Source organism: Oncorhynchus masou, chromosome 18, assembly GCF_036934945.1.
Source record: "Oncorhynchus masou masou isolate Uvic2021 chromosome 18, UVic_Omas_1.1, whole genome shotgun sequence".
Taxonomy (NCBI): domain Eukaryota; kingdom Metazoa; phylum Chordata; class Actinopteri; order Salmoniformes; family Salmonidae; genus Oncorhynchus; species Oncorhynchus masou.
Window position 1 is genome coordinate 62,416,255 of NC_088229.1, and position 26,427 is coordinate 62,442,681.

The window sequence follows — 26,427 nt, forward strand, 5'->3', positions numbered from 1 at the left end:
CTATGATTTAAAAAAAAATACAGACCTCTACATGCTTTGTAAGTAGGAAAACCTGCCAATTCGGCAGTGTATCAAATACTTGTTCTCCCCACTGTATATAATGTTCTATGTCACTCGCTTCTGTCTCACTCCAGTGTCTCCTGTATCCTTCACCACCTATTAATTTCTGCTCTCCAGACTGCTCACACATCTGATCTTGGGACAGTTTTTCTCCCCCCCCCCACTAATTGTTCAGGTTAGGATTGGGGAGGAGAAGTTGATCCTAGATCTGTATTTAGGGGAAACTTCACCCTGGAGTGGGTGGTATCAGATCTGTCCAGAGTTGTTTATTTATTTAGTGTCCAGTCTGGTTCAGTTCTGCAATCAGAAGCTGGGCTGACTAGGGGAGCAAATGATTCTCTGTGATGATCCACACTGAGGGGCTCTGGTCGGAGAGTGGAGGTCCTGGGGGACAGCCTGCTGGTAGAGGGTGAGTGGGGGTCTCTGCTGCTTCTCTCCCCTGCCAGGCACTCCGAGGTCAGGGAAGCAGTGGACACACACACAAGTCTCTGTGGGACTGGACGAACGGCTCAGTGTCACACTGTTTATCTGGAGCAGGGATGGATCCGTCGGGCAATCTAAAGATGGTACGTACACACACACACACAGGTTATCTCGATCTAAAAGGAGCCATGTTGAGTTACAAGATTGTGATTTTGGATCACCACTGTGATTAATATTATTTGACTCTGCTGGTCGTCTATGAACATTGGAACATCTTGGACATGTTCTGTTATAATCTCCAGCCGGCACAGCCAGAAGAGGACTGGCCACCCCTCATAGCCTGGTTCCTCTCCATGTTTCTTCCTAGGTTCTGGCCTTTCTAGGGAGTTTTTCCTTGCCACCCTGCTTCTACACCTGCATTGCTTGCTGCTTGGGGTTTTAGGCTGGGTTTGTGTACAGTACTTTGTGGCATCAGCTGATGTAAGAAGGGCTTTATAAATACATTTGATTGTTTGTTTTTTGCCTTTTTAGATCTTAATGAATATTCATAAATGGACAGGGGGGCTGATCCTAGCTCAGCACTTCTATTCTGAGTGAAGCTGTGACCTGTGCTACCTTTTTTACACTAGATGTGTGCCCAAACTGACCTTTGGAGGACTGGTTGTTCTGGTTAGACTCTTGGCCCTTCTGACCTTCATGACCCTGGTTGTGACTGTTCTGTGTGGCCCCTGGTCGGGAGGGCCTCCTCAGCAGCACCAGCAGAGCCACAGACAGGGTCAACAGCAGCAGAGTCAGACACAGGCCCAGCAGAGAGTACACCAGGATGGTTGAGTAGGGCAGGCCTCTGGGTAGGTAGCCCCCCCTGATGGTATGGTTCTGGAAGGCATTCCCATCCACAGGCCTCAAGATTCCATTCAAGGCAGACTGTTGGGCTTGAGGGAATTAAATGACCTAAATTAAATCCTTATGTACTCTGCAATAACGTCCATGTAATGTGAAGTGAGTCGTAACGTAGCGTATGCACCATTTCCAAATGTCAACGCTCTACTTCCAGACGTTTCTCAGTTCTGAACATCATCAAAGCCAAATGCATTTAATCCCAAAGTGATCTTATTTAAATTTGACTGAGTTCGAGAGAACACCAAATGGCACCTTATGGGAGGGTACCGCTTGGGACATATACATTACATTTCAGCTGATCCTGAGGTAATGAAGCACCTGGCTGGGTAAAGGGCATTTGAAGGAATTGGTGTGCTCAACTCAAATGTTTGTAGAAGAAAAAAGTATTTGGTTGCCGAGTTCAAAAGGCATATATTTTAAGAAAGGAAAAACCTACACTCTGGAATATTCTTGATGTTTTAATGTCTTTTTATTGATTTTTTTAAATTATTTTTTTAGCAACAGAGGTCAGAGCAAACGGCCACAGCCTTGACCAAACGCTGACGAAGACTGTGGCCGAAACTTGTCCGCTTGCTCTGACCTCTGCTACTACAATTAAAAAAAATAAAAGGGCATTCAAACGTAAGGAATATTCCAGTGAGTGTGGGTTTTTCCTTTAAAAAAATGTATGACAGGCTGCTGCATTTGTGAAGGGGCCGCTTGCATGTCAGTTGTTATACATATTGGCTCGACTGCCAGAAGCTCTTTTGGAGATGGCTGTATGCTCAATAAATTACTTAGTAGTGTACAAGCTATTATGACGGTTTGAGTGTGTTACAGAGAGAGAGAGAGAGAGAGAGAGAGACGAGAGACAAAAAGAGAACATTTAGCACTTAAAATTCTGATGAAAAAGGGTTTGCTAAGTGAGTGTCCTATATGTTTTGTAATAGCTACAACATACTGTGCGGATGTATAGAATGCTGTTCACTCACTCTGACACTGGTGGGAACACTCTGAGGGATGGCTGCCACACACCGCAGCACACCTCAGACACATCTTCAACAGCCTATCATAGTACTGCCCTGGGACCGCCTTACACCCCAGAGACACTGGCACAGACAGACACACAATGGCACAGGGATGGTCTGAGTATTATAACATGCATGGTATATTCTTCCTGTGTTTTGACACAAAATGGCTACTATGTTCCATATCAGCCATGATTCCAGTAGGCTATACATGTTACTTAACCTGACAAAAATGGTATTGAGATTCATTAACCTTTTGTATGATCCTTTTACCACTGATACAACACCATATAATTAAATACAACATGTATATATAATTAAATACAGTGCCTATCAATAATTCAACCCCCTTGGATTTATTCACATTTTATTGTGTTACAAAGTGGGATTAAAATGGATTTAATTAAAAAATGTCAATGAGCTACACATTATACTCTAATGTCAAACTGGATAAATTATACTCTTAATGTCTAACTGGATGAAACATTTTATTTTTTATGATTTGAAAAATATAACACTAATATCCACTTAGTTCACAACACGTTAGGAACACCTTCCTAATGTTGAATTGCACCACTTTTTGCATCAGAACAGCCTCAATTTGTCAGGGTATGGACTCTACAAGGTGTCAAATGTATTCCACAGGGATGCTGGCCAATGTTGACTCCAATGCTTCCCACAGTTGCACTAAGTTGTCTGGATGTCTTTTGGGTGGTGGACCATTCTTGATACACACAGGAAACTGTTGAGTGTGAAAAACCCAGCAGCGTTGCAGTTCTTGAAACACTCCAACCAGTGCGCCTGGTACCTACTACCATACCTTGTTCAAAGGCACTTCCATATTTTGTCTTGTCCATTCACCCTCGGATTGTGTCTGTGTGCCATTCAATGTCTCAATTGTCTCAAGGCTTAAACAGGTTAAATAAAGATGTCTCCTTCCCTTCATCTACACTAATTGAAGTGGCTTTAACCTGTTGCATCAATAAGGGATCATACTGTAGCGTTCAAGTCAATTCAGCTGGTCAGTCTGTCATGGAAAGGGTAGGTGTTCTTAATGTTCTGTACACTCAGTGGATATTGACGAGATAAGTATTCACCCCCTGAGTCCATACATGTTAAAAACACCTTTTGGCAGCATTTACAGCTGTTGAGTCTTTTTGGGTAGCTATGCACACCTTGATTGTGCAATATTTGGTCCTTGCCGATGACAAGCATGTCCATAACATTTAGGTTATTATTGTATAGTAACTACACTGTTGATCTAGTCTCAGGAGAAAACTATCACAGCTGTTAAACTCTAACTGTTTTCAAATCACCAAGGACCTTATAATGAAATCCCAGAGAGATTTCCTTTCTCACTGGCAACTCAGTTAGCAAGGACGCCTGTATCTTTGTAGTGACTGGGTGTATTGATACACCATCCAAAGCCTAATCAATAGCTTCACCATGCTCAAAAGGATATTAATCATCATTTTTATTTCTATTTTAGCCCATCTACCAATTGGTGCCCTTAACAAGGCATTGGAAAAGCTCCCTGGTCTTTTTTGTTGAATCTGTGCTTGAAATTCACTACTCAACTGAGGGACCTTGCAGCTAATTGTATGTGTGTGGTACAGAGATGGGTTAGTCATTTTTTTAAACTTAACACACACAGAATCCATGCAACTTATTATGTGGCTTGTTGAGCACATTTTTACTCCTGAACATACTATTTCGTCTTGCCATAACAAAGGGGGGATACTTCTGCAACCAAAACATTTTAGTAATACATTTTTTTATTAATTTGTCAAACAAAAATATAATTTTGACAATATGGAGTACTTTGTGTAGATAAGTAACGACACAAAATCACAATGAAATCAATTTGAATCCCACTTTGTAATGCAACACAAGGGGGTGAATACTTATGATACGCACTTTATCTCTATATGTAACTTTGAAGATTGAGTCCACAGGAGGTTGGCGACACCTTAATTGGGGAGGGTGGGCTTGTGGTAATGCTTGAAGGGAAATCGGTGGAATGGTGTCAAACACATGATTTCCATATGTTTGATGCCATTCCATTTACTCCGTTCCAGCTATTATTATGACCCGTCCTCCACTCAGCAGCCTCCACTGATTGAGTCTAAAGGACAATCATACGGTGTATTGGCCTCTCACTGACTTCTCAAGTCAGTGTATGTGTTATTGCCCCCGGCAAGCGTTTGTGTGTATGTGAACTTACCACAGTACTCAATGCATCTGAGGTGGCGATGGGGCTGCTGGCAGACCATCTGACAGGTCAGACACTTCCTGACCAGGCGGTCCCAGAAGTAACCCTCAGAACAGTCTAATCCCATGCCTCAGTTCGGGTGTCAACTCACACTCTGACTCACTGAATGACAGATGGGGAAATCAGGGTCAGTTCATGGGATCCTTGTGTAATTTGTGTTTTATTAAGGATCCCCATTTAAGTCCGCAGCTATTCTTCCTGGGGTCCAGCAACATTAAGGCAGTTATATACAAAAAAAATGTTACATTACATTTCATAACGCATAGTAATCCGTCTTGGATCACTTAGTTTGGAGGGATTCAAACCTCTTTAGTTTTACACAAAATTATCCTGTCCAACTAGCTCCAGAATATATCACAATTTGCTTACCGCCCAAATAGGTCCACAGACGACGCAATCTCAACCACACTGCACACTGCCCTAACCCATCTGGACAAGAGGAATACCTATGTGAGAATGCTGTTCATCGACTACAGCTCGGCATTTAACACCATAGTACCCTCCAAGCTCGTCATCAAGCTCGAGACCCTGGGTCTCGACCCCGCCCTGTGCAACTGGGTACTGGACTTCCTGACGGGCCGCCCCCAGGTGGTGAGGGTAGGCAACAACATCTCCACCCCGCTGATCCTCAACACTGGGGCCCCACAAGGGTGCGTTCTGAGCCCTCTCCTGTACTCCCTGTTCACCCACGACTGCGCGGCAACGCACGCCTCCAACTCAATCATCAAGTTTGCGGACGACACAACAGTGGTAGGCTTGATTACCAACAACGACGAGACGGCCTACAGGGAGGAGGTGAGGGCCCTCGGAGTGTGGTGTCAGGACAATAACCTCACACTCAACGTCAACAAAACTAAGGAGATGATTGTGGACTTCAGGTAACAGCAGAGGGAACACCCCCCTATCCACATCGATGGAACAGTAGTGGAGAGGGTAGCAAGTTTTAAGTTCCTCGGCATACACATCACAGACAAACTAAATTGGTCCACTCACACAGACTGCATCGTGAAGAAGGCGCAGCAGCGCCTCTTCAACCTCAGGAGGCTGAAGAAATTCGGCTTGTCACCAAAAACACTCACAAACTTCTACAGATGCACAATCGAGAGCATCCTGGCGGGCTGTATCACCGCCTGGTACGGCAACTGCTCCGCCCACAACCGTAAGGCTCTCCAGAGGGTAGTGAGGTCTGCACAACGTATCACCGGGGGCAAACTACCTGCCCTCCAGGACACCTACACCACCCGATGTTACAGGAAGGCCATAAAGATCATCAAGGACAACACCCACCCGAGTCACTGCCTGTTCACCCCGCTATCATCCAGAAGGCGAGGACAGTACAGGTGCATCAAAGCTGGGACCGAGAGACTGAAAAACAGCTTCTATCTCAAGGCCATCAGTCTGTTAAACAGCAACCACTAACATTGAGTTGCTGCTGCCAACACACTGACTCAACTCCAGCCACTTCAATAATGGGAATTGATGGGAAAGGATGTAAAATATATCACTAGCCACTTTAAACAATGCTACCTAATAATGTTTACATACCCTACATTAATCATCTCATATGTATACGTACAGTGCCTTGCGAAAGTATTCGGCCCCCTTGAACTTTGCGACCTTTTGCCACATTTCAGGCTTCAAACATAAAGATATAAAACTGTATTTTTTTGTGAAGAATCAACAACAAGTGGGACACAATCATGAAGTGGAACGACATTTCTTGGATATTTCAAACTATTTTAACAAATCAAAAACTGAAAAATTGGGCGTGCAAAATTATTCAGCCCCCTTAAGTTAATACTTTGTAGCGCCACCTTTTGCTGCGATTACAGCTGTAAGTCGCTTGGGGTATGTCTCAATCAGTTTTGCACATCAAGAGACTGAAATTTTTTCCCATTCCTCCTTGCAAAACAGCTCGAGCTCAGTGAGGTTGGATGGAGAGCATTTGTGAACAGCAGTTTTCAGTTCTTTGCACAGATTCTCGATTGGATTCAGGTCTGGACTTTGACTTGGCCATTCTAACACCTGGATATGTTTATTTTTGAACCATTCCATTGTAGATTTTGCTTTATGTTTTGGATCATTGTCTTGTTGGAAGACAAATCTCCGTCCCAGTCTCAGCTCTTTTGCAGACTCCATCAGCTTTTCTTCCAGAATGGTCCTGTATTTGGCTCCATCCATCTTCCCATCAATTTTAACCATCTTCCCTGTCCCTGCTGAAGAAAAGCAGGCCCAAACCATGATGCTGCCACCACCATGTTTGACAGTGGGGATGGTGTGTTCAGGGTGATGAGCTGTGTTGCTTTTACGCCAAACATAACGTTTTGCATTGTTGCCAAAAAGTTCAATTTTGGTTTCATCTGACCAGAGCACCTTTTTCCACATGTTTGGTGTGTCTCCCAGGTGGCTTGTGGCAAACTTTAAACAACACTTTTTATGGATATCTTTAAGAAATGGCTTTCTTCTTGCCACTCTTCCACAAAGGCCAGATTTGTGCAATATACGACTGATTGTTGTCCTATGGGCAGAGTCTCCCACCTCAGCTGTAGATCTCTGCAGTTCATCCAGAGTGATCATGGGCCTCTTGGCTGCATCTCTGATTAGTCTTCTCCTTGTATGAGCTGAAAGTTTAGAGGGACAGCCAGGTCTTGGTAGATTTGCAGTGGTCTGATACTCCTTCCATTTCAATATTATCGCTTGCACAGTGCTCCTTGGGAAATCTTTTTGTATCCAAATCCGACTTTAAACTTCTTCAGAACGGTATCTCGGACCTTCCTGGTGTGTTCCTTATTCTTCATGATGCTCTCTGCGCTTTTAAAGGACCTCTGAGACTATCACAGTGCAGGTGCATTTATACAGAGACTTGATTACACACAGGTGGATTGTATTTATCATCATTAGTCATTTAGGTCAAAATTGTTTGGATCATTCAGAGATCCTCACTGAACTTCTGGAGAGAGTTTGCTGCACTGAAAGTAAAGGGGCTGAATAATTTTGCAAGCCCAATTTTTCAGTTTTTGATTTGTTAAAAAAGTTTGAAATATCCAATAAATGTCGTTCCACTTCATGATTGTGTCCCACTTGTTGTTGATTCTTCACAAAAAAATACAGTTTTATATCTTTATGTTTGAAGCCTGAAATGTGACAAAAGGTCGTAAAGTTCAAGGGGGCCGAATACTTTCGCAAGGCACTGTATATACTGTACTCTATCATCTACCTTATCCTTATGTAATACATGTATCACTAGCCACTTTAACTATGCCACTTTGTTTACATACTCATCTCATATGTATATACTGTACTCGATACCATCTACTGTATCTTGCCTATGCTGCTCTGCACCATCACTCATTCATATCTTTATGTACATATTCTTTATCCCCTTACACTGTGTATAAGATATTAGTTTTGGAATTGTTAGTTAGTTGGTTATTACTGCATTGTCGGAACTGGAAGCACAAGCATTTCACTACACTCGCATTAACATCTGCTAACCATGTGTATGTGACAAATACAATTTGATTTGGATTTGATTTGAAGAGAGGGCAAGGCTCCAAAAACAACTCAATACAACTTCAAAGATTTAACTAAACTTTTCTTGACAGAGGAATACTGCGCTGCGCTCTACTGGGCACAGAATCACTGAGCCGGAGAAAGTACACATGCTCAACGAATGAAGCTGTGCCTCGCCTTGTTCTTCAACTTCATCAAATTGACTCATACTTTTTGTTCTTATCTGTACATTTGCTTAAACAATTCTCCTACAGTGTCATGTAAGGTGTTTACTACTGATTTGATTCCTTTCACCACACGTGACGTTATCATGGTGTTTTTGTTGGTGTAACGCTCTATAGCATAAACAATGGCTCATTGCATACACCAGTAAGTATTCAAGGCATGACGTTGATCTTTATGTCTGGATGTCCGATTTAGTAAACACCCCCCCCCCCCCCTTCATTACCATTCCCAGGTGGTCAATTAATAATTAAAGACTACATCTTTTAAAAAGTTATAAAGCATGAACAGCATAACCATTAACCTACTCACATGTCAATTTAAAAAATGCATCTCATGACATAATGTAACAAAACAGATATCTTTTGACTTACCCACAGAGTGATGAAAGACATGTATGGACCTTTTGTTTGAAATGTGCCTCTCATGCAGTGACGTTGGGCTACATGTATTTGAGTTGGGGGCTGATTTGGGTACAACCACAATGTCTTTTCTGGGACTTCCCCCTTGCACAGAAGGTGAGCTACTCTCTTGTTATGGTGAGTCATGTGCTTGATTGGTGTGAATTGTGACTATGAGTTACAATTTTGTCATGTCTATTCATATACTTTTACTAAGCAATGTGAACTTGCCAACCTTTCCCAAATATTGAATGAGACCGACAGTATGTTATTTACAGTGGTCTGTTACATTGGTAAAATGGCATGTAATGTAGACTGCAGACTCAAAGCAGCCCTGTAGTATGATGAGGATTTGGAGCACAATATAAAGCTCTTATTTAAGCAAGTCCCGAGAAGGTGTGGTTATATGGCCAACATACCACTGCTAAAGGTAGTTCTTAAGCACGAAGCAACGTGGAGTGCCTGGACACAGCCCTTAGCTGTGTCCCTTAGCTCACCATAATTTGCATATAAATTCATACAAAATCCTACAATGTGATTTTCCTGGATTTTTTTTCTCATTTTGTCTGTCATAGTTGAAGTGTACCTATGATGAAAATTACAGGCCTCTCTCATCTTTTTAAGTGGGAGAATTTGCACAATTGCTGGCTGACTTACTTTTTTGCCCCAATGTACCACACCACCCCTTTCTAAAGTCTTCGAAAGCCAAGTTAATAAACAGATCACTGAACATTTAGAATCCCGCCGTACCTTCTCCGGCTGTACAATCCGATTTCCTAGCTGGTCACGGGTGCACATCAGCCACGCTCAAGGTACTAAACAATATCATAACCGCCATCGATAAAAGACAGTTCTGTGCAGCAGTCTTCATCGACCTAACCAAGGCTTTCGACTCTGTCAATCACCGTATTCTTATCGGCAGACTCAATACCTTGGTTTCTCAAATGACTGCCTCGCCTGGTTTACCAACTACTTCTCAGACAGAATTCAGTGTGTCAAATCGGAGGGCCTGTTGTCCGAACCTCTGGCAGTCTCTATGGGGGTACCGCAGGGTTAAATTCTCTGGCCGACTCAATTCTCTGTACATATCAATGATGTCACACTTGCTGTGGGTGATTCCCTGATCCACCTCTACGCAGACGACACCATTCTGTATCCATCTGGCCCTTTGGACACTGTGTTAAACTTCTTATGGCTGGGGGCTGTATTGAGTAGCTTGGATGAATAAGGTGCCCAGAGTAAACTGCCTGCTACTCAAGCCCAGCTGCTAATATATGCATATTATTAGTAGATTTGGATAGAATAAACTCTGAAATTTCAAAAACTGTTTGAATGATGTCTGTGGGTATAACAGAACTCATATGGCAGGCAAAAACCTCAGAAAAAATCCAACAAGGAAGTGGGAAATCTAAGTTGTATCTTTTTCTTTGCCTATCGAATATACAGTGTCTATGGGGTCACATTGCACTTCCTAAGGCTTCCACTAATGTCAACAGTCTTTAGAACCTTGTTTTTATGCTTCTACTGTGAAGGAGGGAGGAATGGGAGCTGAATGAGTCAGTGGTCTGGCAGAGTGGCATGAGCTGACCTAGGTGTGTTCACGTGAGAGTGAGCTTGAGTTCCATTGCATTTCTGAAGACAAAGGAATTCTCCGGTTGGAACATTATTGAAGATTTTATGCTAAAAACATCCTCTCTGGTCACGCCCAAAACCAATTCTTTCTTTGGCCGCCTCTCCTTCCAGTTCTCTGCTGCCATTGACTGGAACGAACTACAAAAATCTCTGAAACTGGAAACACATCTCCCTCACTAGCTTTAAGCACCAGTTGTCAGAGCAGATTACTGCACCTGTACATAGCCCATCTATAATTTAGCCCTAACAACCACCACTCCCCCTACTGTATTTATTTATTTAGCTCCTTTGCACCCCATTATTTCTCTTTACTTTGCACATTCTTCCATTGCAAATCTACCATTCCAGTGTTTTACTTGCTATATTGTATTTACTTCGCTACCATGGCCTTTTTTTGCCTTTACCTCCCTTATCTCCCCTCATTTGCTCACATTGTGTATATAGACATATTTTTCTACTGTATTATTGACTGTATGTTGGTTTTACTCCATGTGTAACTCTGTGTCGTTGTATGTGTTGAACTGCTTTGCTTTATCTTGGTCAGGTCGCAATTGTAAATGAGAATTTGTTCTCAACTTGCCTACCTGGTTAAATAAAGGTGAAATAAAAAAAATACATCTGCTCATTTATCACTCTAGTGTTAATCTGCTAAATTGTAATTATGTTGCTACTATGGCCTACTTATTGCCTTACCACCTCACGCCATTTGCACACACTGTATATAGACTTAATTTTTTTTTCTATTGTGTTATTGACTGTACGCTTGTTTATTCCATGTGTTGAGTTGAGTTGATTTTATTTTTACAGGGACAGTGCACATTAATCAGCGTTCCAGTAAAAGTGCCGGTTTTATTTTTTATTTCACCTTTTGTTGTGATATATGAAGCTGATTCTAGATTTAATTTTGGATTGGAGATGCTTAATGTGAGTCTGGAAGGAGAGTTTACAGTCTAACCAGACACCCAGGTATTTGTAGTTGTCCACATATTCTAAGTCCGAGCCGTCCAGAGTAGTGATGCTGGACGGGCGGGCAGGTGCGGGCAGCGATCGGTTGAAAAGCATGCATTTAGTTTTACTTGCGTTTAAGAGCAGTTTGAGGCCACGGAAGGAGAGTTGTATGGCATTGAAGCTCGTCTGGAGGTTAGTTAACAGTGTCCAAGGAGGGGCCAGAAGTATACAGAATGGTGTCGTCTGCATAGAGGTGGATCAGAGAATCACCAGCAGCAAGAGCAACATCATTGATGTATACAGAAAAGAGAGTCTGCCCGAGAATTGAACCCTGTGGCACACCCATAGAGACTGTCAGAGGTCCAGACAACAGGCCCTCCGATTTGACACACTGAACTCTGTCTGAGAAGTAGTTGGTAAACCAGGCGAGGCAATCATTTGAAAAACCAAGGCTGTCGAGTCTGGCAATAAGAATGTTGTGATTGACAGTCGAAAGCCTTGGCCAGGTCGATGAATACGGCTGCACACTAATGTCTCTTATCGATGGCAGTAATGATGTCGTTTAGAACCTTGAGCGTGGCTGAGGTGCACCCATGACCAGCTCTGAAACCAGATTGCATAGCGGAGAAGGTACGGTGGGATATGAAATGGTCAGTAATCTGTTTAACTTGGCTTTCGAAGACCTTAGAAAGGCAGGGTAGGATAGATATAGGTCTGTAACAGTTTGGGTCTAGAGTGTCACCCCCTTTGAAGAGGGGGATGACCGCGGCAGCTTTCCAATCTTTGACAATCTCAGACGATACGAAAGAGAGGTTGAACAGGCTTGTAATAGGGGTTGCAACAATTTTGGCAGATAATTTTAGAAAGAGAGGGTCCAGATTGTCTAGCCCGGCTAATTTGTTGGTGTCCAGATTTTGCAGCTCTTTCAGAACATCGGCTATCTGGATTTGGGTGAAGGAGAAATGGTGGGGGCTTTGGCAGGTTGCTGTGGAGTGTGCCGGGCAGTTGAACGGGGTAGGGGTAGCCATGTGGAAAGCATGGCCAGCCGTAGAGAAATGCTTATTGAAATTCTCAATTATAGTGGATTTATCAGTGGTGACAATGTTTCATAGCCTCAGAGCAGTGGGCAGCTGGGAGGAGGTGCTCTTATTCTCCATGGACTTTACAGTGTCCCAGAACTGTTTTGAATTTTTAGCCAGGTGGCTAATTTTCAACCACAGTCCCTGGGCAGGTTATTAAAAACAATTACAATATAGACAATCATTGAGCAATGAGCACACGCAGAGCAACATAAGAACAAAAAGCAACAAGACAAAATCCATAAAAGCAACAAGAAGTGTTTCCATACCTCACAAGCTACAGACAACTGACAACATGGTAACTCTGTGTTGTTGTCTGTGTCACACTGCTTTGCTTTTTCTTGGCCAGGTCGCAGTTGTAAATGAGAACTTCTTCTGAACTAGCCTACCTGGTTAAATAAAGGTGAAATAAAAAAATTAAATAAGAGCTTTATATTGCTCTCCGAATCTTTATCATGCTACAAGGCTGCTGTGAGTCTGCAGTCTCCGTTACATTACATTTTACCAATGTACCATGAGCCAGTGACACACCACTATAGAGCCATATACCACAAACCCCCGAGGTGCCTTGTCGCTGTTATAAACTGGTTACCAACGTAATTAGAGCAGTACAAATAAATGTTTTGTCATACCTATGGTACACGGTTTGATATACCACAGCTGTCGGCCAATCAGCAGTCAGGGCTCGAACCACCCAGTTTATAATTTGCAATAGACTTACATGGCCATCTCACTATGCTATTTGAAGGAGCATCTGTCCTGCAGTACCATGTTTTGTTTCATATGTGACCGTTGATGAATACAGACGTTACATATACTGCAAATCAATGTTTTGTTTTCACGTGCATGCGAGTTGTTTTTAGATGGGAACGTTGGGAGTTTAAACCACGGCCGAGTCACACTAGAAAGGGTCAAAATGGGACGTGATGTGTCTCTGCTTGGCACTCTGTATTAAGGAGATAGATCGGGGGTGTAATTGTACGTCAAGCTGCTTCATGCTACTGAAATGCCTATGAGCATTCTGGCTTGTACAAGGCCACTTACTTAATTTAGTAATAACACTTTTGCAAAGGAAGGAATTTGCAATGACTTCACAGCAAAGTAAATATGCATGGGTGTTGAGACACTGTGAAACTAAAATTGGCGACGCATAATTACACCCTCCTCTGCACCCGGTGGACAAGTTCTCTGCCAGCCTGAAGTAGATTTCATGTAGAAACAGGCAAACAGTTCACCTACAGAAACCTACTAACCCTCAGAATAGACCTACAAGAAACAGATGTTCAGTCAAATAGGAGGAGAAAGGAAGACCACACAAGTCAACACACTCATTTCAAAAGCTAACCGATTAGTCAACCCAAATGAGTAAAGCTATTTTCAAATGGAACTGCTTTTAATTGCAAGTAGTAGTTGTAGTAACAGCAGTAGCAGAAGCAACAATATGACATATTTACAAAAACCATTCAGGATCTCACAATGTCTGTTTGTTTGGTTGTGCAGCTGTATGGACAAAGAGCCATCTTTTAATCCTATCAGAGTATGTACATCCAGGTCCATAATTATTGGAACCCTAGATACAGATGTGCCAAAAAGACTGTATCAAATAAATAATACAATCACTGAGCTATATTGTCTGCAACAAAAATTGGAAATTGTATTATTTTATACTAATACAATTGTTTATCGAAAAATTCAGTTTAACAAGTAATACAAAAAAACAGGGGTCAGTTATTGGCACCCCTGTTTTCAGTAGTCAGACTGTCCCCTTGCAAAGATAACACTTTTTTTTGACCATTCCTCTGTACAGAATCTTTCCAGATCCTTGATATCCTTCAGTCTGCTCTTATGAACTGCCCTCTTCAATTCAAACCCCAGGTTTTCAATGGGGTTCATGTCTGTTGACTGAGATGGCCATGTTGACTGAGATGGCCATTGCAAAATGTTGAGCCATTTCTTTGTGGATTGTGGCTGTCTTTTTCCTCATAAAGGGAGGGTGCTGGAGTACTGAAAACAGGGGTGTCAATAATTTTAACCCCTATTTTGTTTGTTAAACCAAATCTTTCTCTAAACAGTTGTATTAGTATAAAATAATTCCCCTATTTTATTTTGCATACCACATAGCTATTTATATTGTTTATTTTATAGTCTTTTTTTGCTCATCTTTATCAAGGGTGCCAATAATTATAGACCAGTCTGTAGATTTAGTGTATCCATAGTGGCCTACCATTGCAGAGTAGTTTGAATCTCTATATCCGCCCAACATCATTGGGGCAATCACATTACACAATTTCAGAAACTAACCAGCTGAGGGAGACATTTAGCAACATTTGTGGGGATATCCCAACTAGATTTGCTGTATTACAGTATTAGCCATAAAACACATTTGGTTTTTCAACGATTTTATAGAATATACATATCCCTCACATTTCTATGGCCATTGAGAGTAAAACAGAACCTCTAAACATTGTTCTAATAATTTGCTAACAGGGTGTCTCTTCTGCTACCTCTATCTCTACAAGAGAACAAAGTGTCAGAGATGATGCATTGCAGTGTTATGTACACTGTACACCTGGTAAATTACCACCCCAGTAAAAACTATTTCCAGCCCCAGTAGACTACCTCATATAACATTGAATACTCTCTATCAAACCAATTGGAACACCAGTGGCATCAGGCGGCCATTATGTTCGAGGTGGCACGATGTATGTGAGGATAGAGGGGGTTTCAAACACCTGAATCAGCTTTTTCCCCCTGAAATCTATAGCCATAATCATTATGCCTAATTATATTCTACACATTCCAGAGGGTGTCATTCTGACTTTTCAATCCCACATCTTAACGTACTGCACAAACATGCCTCGGATATTACATTCAAATTACAACACAGTACATGGGATGATAACACACAATCAATACAGGCACATATCATTTCATAATTAATACACAAATATCATGATATTATCATAAGGTGCCAGATTACACTTCAAGCAAGTATTTTATTCTGCATATCTAAGCACATGTCAAGCTGTCTTTATCCTCCTAACTGGTGTGGTTTTTTCTTTTGACTAAATATGCTTCCCCTCATCTCTGCTAATATCTGGGTAAAATATTGAAAGGAATGTGAGTCTTATTCAGTACATTTAGTGATTGCTTGCTTTTCTAAAGTCTAGCAACCTTGCCAGCAGGAATGTTAGACAAGCTGATCCAACTTGATTTATAGACCGTGGTGGGAAAAAGTACCCAATTGCTATTAAAAGTAAAGATACCTTTTAATAGAAAATGACTCAAGTAAAAGTGAAGGTCACCCAGTAAAATAATACTTGAGTAAAAGTCTATTTGTTTTGAATTTTACTTAAGTATCAAAAGTAAATATAATTGCTAAAATATACTTAAGTATCAAAAGTAAATACTTCAAATCCTTATATTAAGCAAATTTATACAGAGACTTTTATATATTTTATTTATTTACGGATAACCAGGGGTACATTCCAACACTGACATAATTTACAAAAAAAGCATTTGTGTTTAGTAAGTCCGCCAAATCAGAGGCAGTAGGGATGACCAGGAATGTGCTCTTGATAAGTGTGTGAATTGGATAATTTTCCTGTCCTGCTAAGCACTCAAAATGTAACGAGTACTTTTGGGTGTCAGGGAAAACTTATGCAGTAAAAAGTACATATTTTCTTTTAAGAATGTAGTGGAGTAAAAGTCAAGTAAATATAAATAGTAAAGTACAGATACCTCCAAAAATTACTTAAGTAGTACTTCAAAGTATCTTTACTTAGTTACTGTACACTACTGTTGATTTTATTTTTTTTATTTTATTTAACTAGGCAAGTCAGTTAAGAACAAATTCTTATTTTCAATGACTGCCTAGGAACAGTGGGTTAACTGCCTGTTCAAGGGCAGAACGACAGATTTGTCCCTTGTCAGCTCGGGGATTTGAACTTGCAACCTTTCGGTTACTAGTCCAACGCTCTAACCACTAGGCTACCCTGCCGCCCCTATTGATGGTCTCAATAGCTTGGTAGCTACCCACTGGGCACAGTCGTCAATTCAACTTCTATTCCATGTTGGTTCAACGTAATTTCATTGAAATGACTTAGAAACAATGATGCTTCAACCAGAGTGTGCCCAGTGGGTAGTTATGAGGTTGGGAGAAAGGTTCCCTAAAGCCAACCTCATAAAACTTCAAGAGGGCTAGCATTACAGAGAAACAACAAAACATTTGTTTTATTTATTCATCAAGAAGGAATCAATAAGCTACATAGCTTGATCAAAATTAATTTACAAACATACCTCCTGCGAGTCCTGCCCATCACCTGCAGCTAAAATTAAACGATGCGCGAGTCACTCCACACTCACTCTCCTCTTTCAGTGAGGATACTGCATGTACTCGAGTATCTAGCATCAACTGCGTTTGCCAGTCTGTTTGTGCTATCACGAAAACTCATTGGCAGGCCAAACAATGACAGCAATGGAGTTGGCAAGAGCACAAGCAGATCTGGGATTAGGTTACTGTATTTCACCTTGTAGAGCAAGAAGAGGAGCTGATATTGAGAAAAACTATCTGATTATGAGAACTGCTCCTCCCTTTGACTGCCAGTCAGTAGTGTACGGCCCCTGAGTCATTTCGAGGTGAACCACTTGTGACGCTCGAACCTGAGAGACAGACGCTTGACATAATGAAAGGGATGGTGTGGGTTGACCTCTGCTTTTACTCCGACGGAAAAGACTGCGTTTGAGGACAGTGTACGACCGTGTTCGACCCCTTCCTCTCACTCTCTGTGGGTAGTTTGTTTAGTTAGCAATCATTACACACACACACACAGTGTTCTGTACTTATGCCATCTCTCCAGATGACCATCTATCTATATGATCATGTTTCCTTTAAGGTTCAGGAGCGTTCATTTATTCACTAATGAAGTAGATTTTATTGGAACACTGCCACAGCTGATACGCCATAATGAATGGGCTAGATAGATAGATGTGTGCACATTGACTCAGTGTTCAGTACATACCCTAGTGACCGCAGTGAGTCATGGCGACACAAATGATGAGTGACATCAAGCGGCAGTCCCTGACTCCCTGCCAATCGAGATTGGACTCAACACACACACACACATTTTGTTCTATCCTCGTGGGGACCTAAAATGTATTTCCATTCAAAATCCTATATTCCCTAAACCTAACCTAAATCCTTATTCTAACCCTAATTGTAATCCTAACCTCTAAGGGCCTTTGTCCTCATGGGGATGTGGGAAATGTCCCCACGAGGGAGCATTTTCCTTGTTTTACTTAGGTCCCCACAAGGATAGAAGAGCCAACCAATACACACACACACACACTGCCCTGTATTATGAAAGACCAGTATAAAATATCATCCATCTGAGAACTCACATGTAACAAACTAATTATGACATGTCATTTACAATATTTTACACTGTGCATACGGTTTGCAAACTGAAGGAAAACAAGCGACTTAGAGACATTGCTCACACACAGAGGACAATAGGTGCTTACTGTAGAAGAATGTATGACCTTATATCTAATATCTGCCATCTTTGCTCTCCTGTACGTACATTTTGGGTGAGGCAGAGTGTAGATTGTATGGAGGAACTAACACCACCTGTTCTCCTCAAGGTGTCTGGGACTTTGTCTGTGTCAGTCTGTATCTGTGTGTGTGTGTGCAGGAACAAGGTAGTGATAGCAGCTTCTAGCCCTTCACAAATGAACGACACATTGAGAGAAGGCTGAGGTTCCATCCTCCTGATCCTATATGTCTTCATCCTACGCCCTCGTCCTCTTGGGTTAAATCTATGTACAGTCTACCTAATCTACTGTACAGAGAGAGAGAGTTCAACTGCCTCTGGCATAATGATGCTAATTACAATGCCTGATGTCATTATGTTAAAGAGAATCATTAGTTCCTATAATTTACTGTGTTAAATAACACGAATACACGAGGACAATTTTTTTGCGAACAAATGTTTCATTTTGTCGTGTTAAGATTGGTAGCAACATGTAGAAATCGTTGTGGAAATCTGGTGCAGCTCAAGTCAACGACAACACCCACAATGCAATGCTCTCTCTATGGGCTGGCTGGCTAGCTTGGTAGGCTGCTGGCTAGCTTGGTAGGCTGCTAGCTAGCAAATGTAGCTACACACAGTAATACCAAAGTCAATATCAGCATGTAAAGTAGCTAGTTAGCTGTAAAATCACCCCCCCCCCTCAAAAAAAAAAATTTCACTATATTACCATGTTCAACCTGCAGATCAATGTGCCTCAGAGTGGAGTCTGACATTCTCAATGGCCATGCAACGGCATCATGCAATGCACCCTGGACTGAAGAGACAGACAAATAGGAGAAATGTGGTGGACCCTCTGTTAAATAAAACATTTCTCGAGGTAGGAATATCGCAAAAATATGATCAATGGCTCATTAGATAGAAGACAACCTCCTGTGTTATGACATCGGTCAGTATTGAAATCTGACAAGTATGATAGACGTTTTCACCATCTAAAAGTCGTATTCCTATTAACTTCCAGTGTAGCAAGAACGGCTTTATCGTAGTGCTACATCATACCGGGTGGATTTCTGCCTGCTTGAACGGCAATAGCTCAGATACACATGAAAACATGAAATGTCCCCGGGAATTGATAGAACATCGCTCAGAGATGCATCAAAACAATATAACATTCAAAATGGGTGAATCTTTCCTTTAATGGGCTGTGAAAATAGTGACGCACACACACCCTAACATGGTGAGGCCTTCCAGGGCAAACACACACACAGAGGAAGGCAGGCAAGTACACAGACACACACACACAGAACCATGGATTCTCCATCTGTACACATTTAGAGAGATAACAACATTGCCCTTGGACTGTGGTGGTGAAATGCACCCATCTCGCTACCAACCAAAACACTGCAGCTGTGGCTCCCTCAGTGATGCAATACTGTCCATTCAGAAATCATCAGCGTCACTCTGACAGCATAGAACTGATGCTGAAACACAACTCCTCCTGTTGAGTATCAACAAGATTGGCACCACGACAGCTTGGTTATGCTAGGAGCATATCACCTTTAAGCCAACTAGTGCTGACAGCAGAAGAGAAAATGTCATACCAGATTATAAACTGTACACAGTATACGAACAGCCCATCTCAGAGACCGTGAATGTGTGTGTGTGTGTGTGTGTGTGTTGGCCGTGCTTGCATCTAAAGGTTGAGCCAACTATAAATCAGAGTATTGATCTTGATAACTGCCGACAGACGAATGGTAGTAACAAGGGGAAGTTAACATGGGGTGTGATCTAACCTAAACTGGGGTTTACAAGGAGATCAAAAACACATCACAGAAAACCATGTCTATGTACAGCATCAAGATCGTTTGAAGTCGGAGAATCAATGATCAATGATCCTGGATGCAAAACTCAGAAGTCTCCAGCTTCAGTCAGAGGACATCTGGCTTGGTGAGTAACATCTTTCCTGATCAATAAATAAGATGCGTTATCAAAAGTGTGCTTTCTCATATCCTGATCAAGACAGTACGAATCAATCCATGTCAATGCAACATGAGAGGACTCTTTTTCATCTTCTTCCATTCCATCTCTGTCTTTGTTTTTCTGAGACGGATCTTGGCAGATGTGTTCTAATGCAGGTTTTCCCAATCTCGGTTCCGGGGTCCCGTCTGGGTGCACGCTCTTTTTTTTGCCCTCGCACCACACAGCTGATTCAAACAATTGAAGATGAGTATGTTTATTTGAGTCAGCTGTGTAGTCCTAGGGGAAAAAACCAAAAGATGCACCCGCGAGGGGGGGGGGGGTTTGGGAAAGCTTGGACCCCCCTGAAGTTTGGGCCGCTGTACATGAGATTATAGAAGAGTGCCTTTATGAGTAGTCCTTCTAACTGCTCCACACTGTCCATCTGCTCAAGGAGACACACAAGCAACCCACACACACACACTCAGATACTGGTCTGCAGCTCGCCATTGAGCAGCGCGGCGTTGTGCATTTCCGCGGTGACGTCGCTGACCATGCGCGTTCGCTCCATGCGGCTGTCGCTGCGCTCTGCCTCATCCAGGCCCGCCACCTTCTTCAAGCACAGAACATTCTGAAAGCTCTTCTTGAAGTTGTCTGACAGGAAGGCGTACAGGATGGGGTTGGCACAGCTGTTGGCGTAGCCCAGCACCACCACAAACTCAAAGGTGCTCTTGAGGACGGGCGTGGTGTCGATGGTGCCGGTCACCGAGGTGACGTTGAACACGTAGAAGGGCAGCCAGCAGAGCACGAACATGGCCACGACGATGGACACCATCCTGGTCACCTTCCTCTCCGAACGCTTACGCTTAGTGGAGCCCACGCGCATGCCGGACGACTTCACCTATTGGATGGGGAGAGAGGGGATGCATCCATTGTTATTGGTGATACTACCTTCTTCGATGCCACAACTGTGCATATCGCTATGGTTACAGGCAACAGGTAGATAACAGGTTCCAGCATGTCAGAATGGAGAACTTGACCAAAGACGTCAGCAATAATAAAGATGATAAAGTGAATTTGAAAATAAAAACACCATGAACAGGGAGGAGGGGCTCACCTTGATGATGATGAGCAGGTAACAGAGGCAGATGACGATGAGCGGCAGGAAGAAACCTAGGAGGAAGGTGTAGAACATGAAGGCCGTCTGATAGGCCCCCTGAGGCTCCGGCCACACAATGGTACACGCCCAAGCCTGGTTATTATTGGGCATCAGACCGCTGAAGATCATGATTGGCAGGTTGACCAGCAGGGACACTCCCCACATGGTCAGGTTGATGATCTTAGCCACGCGTGGCTTGCGCCACTTGGTGGACTTTATGGGGTGGACCACGGCCAGGTAGCGGTCGACGCTCATGACCGTGAGGCAGAAGATGGAGGTGAACTGGTTGAGGGAGTCCACAGTCATGACCAGGCGGCAGAGCACGGAGCCGAAGGGCCAGTGGACCAGGGCCAGCTGCACGGCGATGAAAGGTAGACTCAGCATACAGAGGACGTCGGCCACGGCCAGGTTCAGGATATAGATATTAGTCACCGTCTTCATCTTGGCGTAGCGCAGGATAACATAAATCACCAAGGTGTTGCCGGTCAGCCCCACGGCACACACCGTGAAGTAGATGAAGGTGATGACTACGGAGCTGGTCTTGTCGAAGGCCTGGTGGGTCTCGTCCGGAGTGTCATTCCGGGACCCCAGGTCAGACTCGTTCCCTGGGAAGTAGCTGTCGTAGTACAGGGGCTCGGGGAGGGAGAGGTTGGGGGGCGACGGAAGGAGAGGCCAGGGATCCATGCTGACAGAGGAGGGCTGGGTTGGGTCTGTTTCAGGGTTGTAGACACTAATCTCACATCCCACCTGAGTGTACAGTACAGAGAGAGAATGGAGACAGTGGGTGAGAACAGAGAAACTCAACGACAAGGGAGAATACATTCCTTCAAAGCACCATGGTAACTGAGCCTGCTATATAATGGTTTACACTCAACATTAAGTTACATAATAAAGCCTGGCCCTTCATTTATAGGTCCCCACACAATATAGGACTTGCAGGACTCCACACTCCTCCAGTAGGGCTTTTTGTGTTTTCATTTGAATGTGTTGAATGGTTGGGACTTCAAACCACTGTGTTGAACAAACAGCACCAAGCTGATGCGAAACCCCTTGAAAAACACCCATGGATTCTCAAGTGTCCAGTAATGAAGCTATTCTCCAATGCAAAGGTGTTTGTTTTATGATAAAGGACCAGACCATGCCAAAATAATGTTTGTTGAGAATTGATTTAAAATGGAAAAACAAAATCCATGCGCAGGGAAAAGGTCAGGATTTCATGCTGTTATTTCTGTTGGGCATAAAGCTATCTGTGGATCTGGGTTTATTGTGCAAACACAGGTCCTCTATTGGATTGGTGGTGATGAGAAGCTCACACTGCATGGGAAACATGTAGCGCTCTGGTCAGAGACAGTGGCAGCAGGGCCGTAGCCAGGGTCTGAGTTTTAGAGGTCTGTTAAGACAGTTGAAGCTCATTTACTGCATTTCTATACAGTTTAAAAACTCAAAAATGCTATTTGGACAACAGCAAAATCAAGCATCAATGACCCCCAGCCATTATCACATTGGTTGATGTAGCTTCATTCACCTCCATCGATCTACTTAGACATAGCCTATTAGCTATACAATTAGCCCGCTAAACTCACATTAGCTCAAAACCGGGATTAAAAACGGTAATTGAATATGTACAAAGGAATCTGTTAGCAGAAAAACTATTTTATTAACAAAAAATAAACAAGTACATTTGCTTTAAAGAATTTGTTTGGTTGCAGTTTAACAGCTAATTTCCTGCAATTCTACACATTTTGCCATGACTGATGCCATGTTAATATGATATATTAATATGCAAATTACAAAAACAATCTATGGGAGCCCCTGGAGGTCAGGGCCCCTGGGCACGTGCTCTGCATGCCCGATCAGTAATTCGGCCATGATTACTAGTTTAGACAGTCTAGCCAACTAACTAGACTCATTTACAAATCTATAACATTTTAATAACTGACATGGGCTATTTGAGTGACTGTCAGTGACTGACCTAAAACAAGAGGAAAACTGCTGATGCACAACCAAGTTTCAAAATGTCACTTTGTGTATTCTAACACTCAGAACAACCTCAATTCATAGGGGCAAGGACTCTACACGGCGTCAAGTGTTCCACAGGGATGCTGGTCAACGCTGACTCCAATGCTTCTCACAGTTGGGTCAAGTTGGCTGGATGTCCTGTGGGTGGTGGACAATTCTTGATACACACGGGAAACTGTTGAGCGTGAAAAACCCAGCGGCGTTGCAGTTCTTGACACAAACAGGTGCGCCTGGGACCTACTACCACACCCCGTACAAAGACACGTACATTTGTGTCTTGCCCATTCACCCTCTAAATGGCACAGACACAATCCATGTCTCAAGGCTTAGAAATCCTTCTTTAACCTGTCTCCTCCCCTTTATCTATACTGATTAAAGTGGATTTAACAGGTGACATCAATAAGGGATCATAGTTTTCACCTGGATTCACCTGGTCAGTCTGTCATGGAAAGAGCAGGAGTTCTTCATGTTTTTTATACTCATATATACTGATATTGAATGTTATCAAATCTTCAATCAAAACCTAATATTAAGTCGCTCTGGATATTGAATGTTATCTGCTTCAATCAAACTTAAATGATAAATGTAGATAAAGGGAACCTGAATGAACAAATAACAACAATTCCATACTTATTCCAGGTCCCGAGGCAGCAAAGCATCCCCAAACCATCACACCACCACTACCATGATTGACTGTTGGTATACGTTTCTTACTGTGGAATGCAGAGGCGTAATGGGACCCATGTTGTCCAAAAAGTTATACTTTTGACTCATCTGCCCATAGAACATTCTTCCAAGAACCTTGATCATCATCCAGATGTTTATTTTTAATTTTTTTTGGCAAAGTTGAGTAAACTTTTTGGATGAGATGGGTCTCATTATGTCTGGCGAAAACCAAGCACTGCCTTCCACAGTAAGAACCTCATACCAACAGTCAAGCATCATGGCGGCAGTGGGATGGTTTGGACCTTACTGCCGCAGGACCTGGAAGACTTGCCTTAATAGAAGGAACAATGATTTCTGTTCTGTATCAGAGAATTGTACAGGAGAATGTCAGACCATCCGTCTGTGAACTGAAGCTTAGCTGGGTCATGCAGCAAGACAACGGTCCAAAACACACAATCAGGTCTACATGAAAATGGTTATAAAGCTACACATTTGAAGTTTTGGAATGGCCTAGTCAAAGTCCAGATCTAATCCCAATTAAGATGTCGTGGCAGGACGTGAAATGAGCAGTTCATGCTTGAAAACCCACAAATATCACTGAGTTAATGCAGTTCTGCATGTAAGAGTGGGCCAAAATTCCATCACAGTGATGTGGGAGACTGATCAACAACTACAGGAAGCGTTTGGTTGCAGTCTTTGCAGTGAAAGGTGGCACAACCAGTTAGAGTGTAAGAGGACAATTACTTTTTCACACAAGGGAATTGGGTGTTGCGTAACTTTAATTAATAAAATAAAATAAGTATCATATTTTTTGGGTTATTTGCAAACACAGGTTCCCTTTATATAATATTGGGTTTTGGTTGAAGATCTGATAACATTCCGTATAAAAAATATGCAAAAATAGAGAACATTAGAAAGGGAGCAAATACTATTCATGACATTGTATATAGTTTACACGTACATATATTTTTTACTTGACTAGATTTTTTTTTTTTCACAATTCGAAAATAATTGTGGCAGCAATTCTGTTTGAAGTTGGATTTTTTGTAATATTCTAGATATATTTCAATCGTAGCAAAAGACAAATGTTAGATATTATTTACCATGATATTATTAGACAACTCTTTGGTTCAGTATCGATTATGTGCATATTTTATGCAGAAATATTGGCCTTCTAAAATGCAAGATGGTTATGATATGTCATATGTCAAGTACTACATGGCGTTTGGAATTTCAACAATGGACAATTACTGATACATTTGGAGCATTAAAATTCAACAGCGTGCACAATGGCGCACACATGCGCACGAGAAATTGCCTAATCTTGATCAGAATATAAAATAACAGGTGCGCTGTTATAAATGAATACAGATAACATAATTGAACAGGTGACAATTGAAATAAAGATATATCCATGTCCGATTAAAAATATACATTGGTTACACGTTTGGTAGGCCTATTAACCTTTGACAACTGGTTATCACAATTAATTTACTTATTGTTTGGTAATAGCACGTACAATTTCAAGATTCATGTAGGTTAAACTTACCTTTTATTGTGAAAAGTGTACGCCACATTCACTCCATTTTGACAAGGTGTTATTACAGCCAAGAGTATTCCGACTTCCACTTCTGGGAATCAGTGAAAATCCTTGGGAAGGCAGCATTCTGCCCCGTGGCTCCCACTTATTGAAGTATGATACACCTGTCCTCCCATTACGCACAGTGGTATCTTGTGCACCAAAGTGGTGACGGTCATCACCACATATCTAACAGTTATGTGTAATATGTCAAATAGGCAATAGGCTACAGTATATATATATATTTTTTTTAAATACCTCAAATAGCAATTACAATTGCGTAAATAATTTGTAGATCGTTTTGAGCAACTGATGTATCCAAAAGTAGCCTACTGGCGCTGAATCAACGACCAGAGCAAATGCGAAATCTGTTCTAGCAGGACGACTGAAGCGCAAAGGAGAGCGCAGCCTGTCAGCGCGCTGATGGGCGTTGCACTCACTGCTGCGTTCGGTGGAATTGAATGATGGGTGAGTGCGCGTTTGCTGCAGGTTTCATCTCTGCATGCAGATGGAGCTGCCGATCCGCTATGCTCTCGCCCCTCCTCCCTCCTCACCAAACTCCCCCAATGTGCGTCAGTGTCCATCCGACTGCGTGAAGGAAACTGTCAGAGTTCCTCGCTCTTATATTTTCTAGGGAGGATATGTGCTCGTACTAATGTCTTTAATGGAAACGGTTGGGTCAGTCACCAGACGGAGCATTTTATCTGTTTACACGAGCGCGACAGACTGCGCAACCAGAGTTTAAAGTGAACACTGGAGGATAAGCATCTTCTGTCAAAAGCGTCTGAGAAAGTTTCCCTTGTTCAAGCACCTTCTTCCGCATGAGGCATGTATTGCACACTAGGTTAACTTGGTTCCCCAAAAAAAAAAGGAATTCAGCCGGGGTCTCAATTGAGAGTAATAATTGAGAGTAAGAAAAGTAGAATACAACCAGGTGCAATTCGACATATTGTTGTGTGTCAGCAGTTTTTGTCTTGTACAGTCCTGGCCAAAAGTTTTGAGAATGACACAAATATACATTTTCACAAAGTCTGCTGGCTTAGTTTGTATGATGGCAATTTGC

The 26,427-nt window shown here is 42.4% G+C and overlaps 2 protein-coding genes across 4 annotated transcripts; both read right to left on the minus strand.

Moving 5' to 3' along the window:
• Nucleotides 1-28: 28 nt before the first annotated feature.
• LOC135505078 (tumor necrosis factor receptor superfamily member 13B) lies at nt 29-16,841 on the minus strand. 3 transcript variants are annotated; one of them, XM_064924149.1, is made up of 5 exons: nt 16,757-16,841; nt 4,615-4,764; nt 2,355-2,471; nt 1,131-1,415; nt 29-617 (listed from the first exon to the last, which is right to left on the minus strand). In XM_064924149.1, the coding sequence occupies exons 2-5, from the start codon at nt 4,727-4,729 to the stop codon at nt 364-366; spliced, it is 771 nt and encodes a 256-aa protein (XP_064780221.1). In that variant the 5' UTR covers nt 4,730-4,764; nt 16,757-16,841; the 3' UTR covers nt 29-363. The 3 variants fall into 3 exon arrangements, with proteins under 3 accessions (XP_064780221.1, XP_064780220.1, XP_064780222.1); XM_064924148.1 differs by lacking the exon at nt 16,757-16,841 and adding an exon at nt 12,727-12,836; XM_064924150.1 differs by lacking the exon at nt 16,757-16,841 and adding an exon at nt 8,772-8,813.
• sstr2a (somatostatin receptor 2a) lies at nt 15,901-25,883 on the minus strand. Its single transcript, XM_064924147.1, has 3 exons — nt 25,335-25,883; nt 21,059-21,847; nt 15,901-20,842 (listed from the first exon to the last, which is right to left on the minus strand). The coding sequence occupies exons 2-3, from the start codon at nt 21,782-21,784 to the stop codon at nt 20,426-20,428; spliced, it is 1,143 nt and encodes a 380-aa protein (XP_064780219.1). The 5' UTR covers nt 21,785-21,847; nt 25,335-25,883; the 3' UTR covers nt 15,901-20,425.
• Between the last annotated feature and the right edge of the window lie 544 nt (nt 25,884-26,427).